Below are 6890 nucleotides of genomic sequence, written 5' to 3'. Positions count from 1 at the left end.
GAGACAGCACCCACCCCTTGAACAGAACAACAACTGTGATAAAATGCTGAAGGAGGCAGGCAGCACCAGAAATGAAACAAATGTATAACATACACCGTTGCCACAAATACTGACATTTCATTTCCAAGAGTAAGAACAGTGTTTGAAGGCTACTTATTTCAGAGAAGGGTGTAGAAAAGACATTTTCAAGTGGTTTCATGAGGGGAAAAAAAAACCAAAACAAAAAAAACAACAACAAAAAAAGAGATCACTATGGCCCTTTATGGGAAAATATTTTGAAAAACCTGCCATATGGTGGTATCTGACTGCAAGGCACTGTGATACCTCTTATGGATCACCTAAATATATAAATAATATTTAGGGAAATTCTAACAAGAGCAAGGTAACCAAGCTAACCTTTTTTTTTCAATTTGGGAGGTAATGGCCATCCCACAACATACTATGTTTTTAAAAAAAACATCTCTTTCAGAGTGGACCTGACTTCTTACAATTTGCAGCATTAAAAAAAAGCAAAGACTATTTTTCCAATGTTGCTCCAAGTACAGCCAAGTCAATCGCGTTCTGAGTAAAATACTCTTGCTGGATGTTCTTCAAAGCCCAACATTAATCCCTGTGAAAGTTATGAAGTGAAAAATTTGGCCCACGGATACTTTACAGCATGGTACTACATCATTTTAAGGAGAAAGAGTGTATTTAAAAAAAAAAAAACCACAAAAAACTTATACCTCTTATACCTCATGTCTTACAGCTCTAAAAGTGTAATAAACATATTTATAACAAACATTTATATTAAACATATTTCCTTTAGATACAGTTTTGCCTGTTCTTCTTTCCCAAAGACTACAATTGTATACACATTCCTTACAAACACTTCTTGACAGTAGACATGGACACGTACAGAATTGGCTGCTTTTTTTTTTTCCTCCAATGTTCAACCATTTTCCTGGCAACTCTCATTATTAGAAATTAATTAAAAGAAGATTCATCACCCAATAGAATAGCTGTAAAATACTCTTTTACACTATTCAAGACAGTATAATTTGGTTTGCGTTGGGCCCTTTAACCCATCATAAGACAGAGTGAGAAGAAGGGTAGGGATCAGGGAATATGCAGATAATATAAACCTACAGATATTCAGAAGTAAAAACATTGTTTATAATCAAGTATAGGTGCAATTCACTGAGATGAAAAATATAAAATAAAAAATAAATAAAAAGCTGAAGTGTTCTCAGCCAGGGAAACCACCAGGCCAAGAAAAGGTTAACATCTTTCTGCATACAACCTTTGTGCTTCATTTTTCTGTTTCCAGTCAAAAAGTTGCCCATTTTTTTTCAAACAGTATAGATTCTGGTTATCCATACTCCATACAGAAAATCGGCTGCTTGTGAACAGCAAGAAAGGTACTTTCCTGCATATTATCTGACAAAATGCAATTACATAATGTATACAGTTTCTTTCCCCATTTTACCAGTCATTTTTGAAAGACAGACTTCATACAAGACATGGAATACCTACGGTTTAATGCATTAAGGAAAAAATTGTGTTCCCAAGCATATAATTCATTTAAGGATATGTATTTCTTTCTTATTATGCCATATTATTGGCTTAAATTCAATCCACCATATAACTCTCAAATCCCATTTTAAAGTAGCTGAAATCAGGCCTGAGTGGCAGGAAAAGTGATCATTACTCAGCATTTGTAAAACACATGTAATAATGTATAGAAAAGACTTGGTGAGAACCAACCTGAGGATCCGAGAATACTTGCTGTATATTGTTGATTGGGCCATATGGAACCCCACTACCTTCAAAGAGCTGCAACCACTCTATCGTTGCTTTTTCTGAAAACCTACGAGCAAATAAGAAGCATATGGTTTCAACATCGTGCTTTCAGATTCTGAAAAATGTACAGCGTATCTCCTCCCTCTCTCACTGCTTCCATACTCTTCCCCACTGATTTCTTCCCAGGCAGTAAATAACATAACGAAAATGTACGACACGTGTTCTTCAGAAATGCAAAACCCAAAGACATAGAGGGAAGAACATAGCTGAACTGACTTCTATTTCTATCTGATCATCTGAAGCAATCCAGCAATGATGTAAAGCTAAATTTATCACCAGTTTCAAATAAGGATCAATGGGTTTCCTCCAGTCCTTAATTACACTAATGTGCTTCACATTTGTTTACTTTTATATGCATATTTAACAACTAAAAGATAGATACAATGTGGGTACGGTCTAACATATGACACTGCTCACCGAAAGCTGATGTAAAGTACCATAATGTTTTTCCTCCGTTATATCCAAAACATACATCAGGATTAACAACAACATTTTTTGGTCACATAAGAACATTGATTACATATTTATTTGTTCTCTGATTGTATAACCTACCCTAGGGACAGACAGTTCAGCATATATACACTGTGCCTACGCTGATGAACAGAGAGCTCCATGTATCACATACAAAGAGCTCAAGTTATTTCTTTCTAAGCGTTCAGTTCCATAACTGGTAGCACCACTCTACTTCCCCTCTTTTGCTAAATACTTTTTCTTTCCTTGTCTGACTGGCAGAGTTACATGTGTGAAAAAAAAAACCACTCCTGAAGCAATACCAGTCACAGAGAGATGGTATTTTCTGCAACCATCTCGGATTTTGAACCAAAGGTGAACTTATTTGGCGATTACATATTAAATTTCATGAAGGTAGATAACACACAGGTCTACCAGATTATTAGAAAAGTCTACTTCATGATACATACAACACCAATCAGAAATTAGTTGTGATTTAAAGACCTGATGAAAATTAAATTAATAGAAACCTTGATAAGAGACACTCAACTACTGGTATTCTGTAGCTTACCAGTTTAGAGTTCTCTAAGTGTTATTTGGAACAATGTCAGTAACATTCAGCTTTACTTTTAGCATGTTATACAAAAAAAACCCTTCCAAGTTCTGACAGAAAGTTAATAGAGACAAAGCCTAAAAGCAGAAAAACTCCTAAATCGATACAAAGTCAAACTTTGTAAACTTACTTTTGTACATGTGCAGGCATTGGCTGCAAAGTATTTCATGCTATTTTTATACTAAATTTAAAAAAATAGTGATGGTGACAAGTTACAGTAATATTAAGTATACAGCATAGGTATGGATCCAAGCTTAACACTTAATATCTTTCTCCCTGCGCAGGAACAACTCCCCCAAGCTTTGAGGGAATAAATCCCAATACTTGATGCATTTTTGCACTCTAGATGAATAGGAAAATGCACAAGTTTTGCGCTGTTCTTCCTCAGGTACAGAAGCTTTACTCCTGCTGAACACATGTGGGGTTAACAACATTAGTAGAAATGGAAGGAGCAATAAACCAGAACAATCAGAAATAAAAGGCTTTAAAAGTGCACAATGTATTATAAAATGAAGCATCATTCCTGAAGAAATGGAGCAAAATGAAGTATCACTTCTAAAGAAAACAGATATAAGAGTATTGCATACTTCAATTACACACTTCATCGAATATTAAAGTTATTTCATGGTAAAGATCTAGTCAGCCATAAAGATAATGCCACTCTTGGACACATATAGGGTCCATCTGATCTAGTACTCTATGGCTGACCATACCGAGAACCACGTACATTCCAGGAAACTGGGAAAAAAAGGTATCTATAGAGAGGCAGATAACCTTCCTTTCTCAGCGATGGCAGCCATTAGGAAGGCATGATTTTAATCTCAAAAGATAATTTGTATTTCCCTTCAGTACTCTCTGTTTGCCAACAATTCTCATAATCCGTATATTCTTGTTATTCACAGCCTTCTATTACTCAGGTTTGGGGATCAAACTACTGCACAGTGTAAATATGATTCACACGCAAAACTGTTTCCCTTCAGTTATGGGTGCTATTTAAACGAAACTGCTGTACTCTCCTAGCAACTGAGACACTTCTTTCCTGAGATGCTTCATAATTCATGGCCCACTAGCTCCCTTTTCAGAAATTAAAAGCCTTTTTTAGCTACTACTTTTTCCAACACCTCAACCTCTGCTACTATCTCATTTCTAACAAAAGGCAGCACCATCTACAAGAGGACTCAAACTCGGCATCATAACTATGGTGCTGAAGACCATCCAATAATAAATTATGGTAATTCTTAATATTTGTATCATCATTCCCTTGATCTATTAGTAATGAATAAGCCCTGCTGTGTCATGTTCCTTGTACTTCTAAGAAATAGTTTATAAATATCCTCCTGAGTTTAAAAAAGCAAACTACTTTTGGATTTAAAGGATAGTCTGAAATGAACTCTTTTCAATGGGAGTGTCAATTACATACATCTGCATAATTAGTATGCTACTTCCTGATGTCATTCTAAATCTAAATAATTTTCAAGACATACATTATTCTTCAGTAACATTATTATGGGTGACTCAATATACAGTGAAGTGAGTGAATGTTTTGCAAAATTTCTGCGGGCTGTATGAATTTCTGAAATTTTAGCTTCTGCTTAGATTTTCCCTTCCTCTGTAACAGACCAAAAAAAAAAAAAAAAAACCACAATTTTGTAGAAAACAATTGATGCTCTGTTTTAAAAAAAATACTTTTGAATGGACCCAACAATTGTCTTAGTCTTACTTATTAATTTATTTATCGATGGTTGGAGAGAATTCCTAAAAGCTTTGAACTCAGAGATGTAAAATCCCACATTCTATCACCCTCAAAGGAGACACACAGCATTTTCTCTTGAAATTGAAACTCTTGACCTAAATCTGATGTAGAATAGCTTCCTTTATTTGTGGTAAAGAGAGACTCTTGAGAGCATATTGTTAAGCAAACTGTTTAAAACCCAAATGGAACATCACCACTGTCAATAAAGGTCTATTATTCACATTTTGAGAGCAACAGCATGCAACTATTTGGTTCATTCAGTTGCGTGCTATATATTGAAATATCTGTTGTACAGCAGTAAGGGAGAAATACTGTTTCAAAAATCTGATAAAATATAAGGCATGGTTAAAAAAATGCCCAATTTTATCTCTCTGATGTCAGCTACACAAGATGCACAAACTTTGAATCTTTTTTTTTTTTTGAGGGGGGGTGCTAACCTATATGTATCATTCACTCCATCTAAATGTGATTTTTAATAGTGCTTACACAAGTAAGTACCATAAGCTTTCTTTACAGCAAAGGACTGATGTTTAGGTTACTAAGTATCAATTGATATAATTCTCAGCACTCCAAAATATCAAGCAAAGACCTTCAACAAAAACTTCCAAGAGAAGTAAAAACCTGAAAATCTTTCCTGAAAATAAAAATCTCTATCATCAGGAATTTACAAGGCCTAGCCAATCCTTTACTCCTCAATACTTGTTTGAAAACATTTTCTTATGCTTTGATATTGTCTTTTATAAATCCTGCTTAGTATATAATTTCTTTTTCTTAACTGAAAAATTTACAGTGTCATCTGCTGTCTTTCAGTGGGGAAAAAAGTAGTTTCTATATACATACATAAATAAACAGACTGAGGGAACACAAGGCTAAACAGTGGTCCATCTTCCAAACTTAAGCTAAGAAAAAAACATTCAAGACTGTACAGCATCTGAACTCCAAAGCATGACACTGCAAATGAATTTTTATCTGTCCATGGAACCTCAGTGATACTCAGTGACTGCAGGAGAGCTCAACCATGTGATTCACACACACCACAGCTTCACATCTTTCCAGATGAGTCCCTTTTCCCTCTGAAATGTTCTAGCTACTATAATCACATAAATGCTATTTAAATTATCTATGATTTATTTGTAGATTAATTTTAAATCCGTAGCTTAGCTTTCTACAATTATTACCAGTATTTTAGAAGTTCAAAAGAATTTACTTTTTATTGTACTCATCTGTGGTACGAAGCTTGAATGCAGGCTCTTTCTGAAAACACCTCTGAAAAAAGAGGGATATGTACCCCAGTGGAGAACAAACCCATTGCTAGGAGCTTTACTGCAAAGCCTGTACTAAGGCTTACTTCTCTAAAAGAGGTAGTATTCTCCATGGTGTCTTATCTGCACTCTAAGCAGTACTCTAAGCCTCCTCCGCACTGAATTACACAGCACTCATTAAAGCTACTGAAGTTGCAATATCGAAATGAGGCATCAGATTCCAAAACATTTAACATTAAAGATATTTCATGCTTAAAAATATTATAAGAATAGAAAGCGTAGCATGAGCTGAACTAATTGAAATGTTATTTCATGGGAAGAAATCCAACTAAATATATTTTTCCTCAATTTGTAAATCCAGCAGGCACCACTAAATGAAAAACTCTAAATTTAAACTACGTACTTGGTAAATTAATCAAAAACCATTACAGAACAATGTAAGAAATAGCCTCCAAAAGTACAAAAATTAATTGCAAGTGTAAAAATACTAAAAATACATTAGAAACATACCTGAGTTTTATTAAAATGTACCATTTCTCATACTGTTGATTATTAATGCACTTTCTTTTTTAGCAAATATTCTGTCTTTCAATGAAATAAAGGCTTCTAAAGCATGAATGAATCCACTGTGTGTGCATTCTTTGCATATATCCCATCTTCTGTGTATCCTAGGAAACCTTCAATCATTGCTCATCCTATGTGGAAGGGCATCCATATTTCTCTAATGGATAAAACCATCTAATTCCACACCAAGTCAGTTTAGAAGAACTACTGAAGCAAAATAGTTATCTTCTACAGGAAGCTTGTGGAAATTAATTTAGAGCAGTAATTTGGACATCTACCAAATGCAGATGAAACAGCAACATCTAGGATTAGTAATAGCTTTTCACATGTGGTCAGTCACAAAATCCTTCTCTGTTCTTGCTAAAGTCCACAATAGCATTCTTGTGTTTGCTAGCACAAACGGAGT

General features: G+C 34.7%; 1 protein-coding gene across 1 annotated transcript in view; it reads right to left on the bottom strand.

Annotated features, from left to right (window-relative positions):
- Positions 1–6890, bottom strand: part of SUGCT (succinyl-CoA:glutarate-CoA transferase) — a 330401-nt gene that overhangs the window by 186727 nt on the left and 136784 nt on the right. Inside the window, exon 11 of the mRNA XM_026843996.1 lies at positions 1747–1849. Coding sequence (XP_026699797.1) covers positions 1747–1849 — 103 coding nt within the window. The remainder of the gene's footprint in view (positions 1–1746; positions 1850–6890) is intronic.

This window comes from Athene cunicularia (assembly GCF_003259725.1).
Source record: "Athene cunicularia isolate RWA chromosome 2 unlocalized genomic scaffold, athCun1 chr2_part2, whole genome shotgun sequence".
NCBI classification, from domain to species: domain Eukaryota; kingdom Metazoa; phylum Chordata; class Aves; order Strigiformes; family Strigidae; genus Athene; species Athene cunicularia.
Note: the sequence above shows the minus strand (reverse complement) of the source record. Positions and strands in the feature narration are given on the sequence as shown.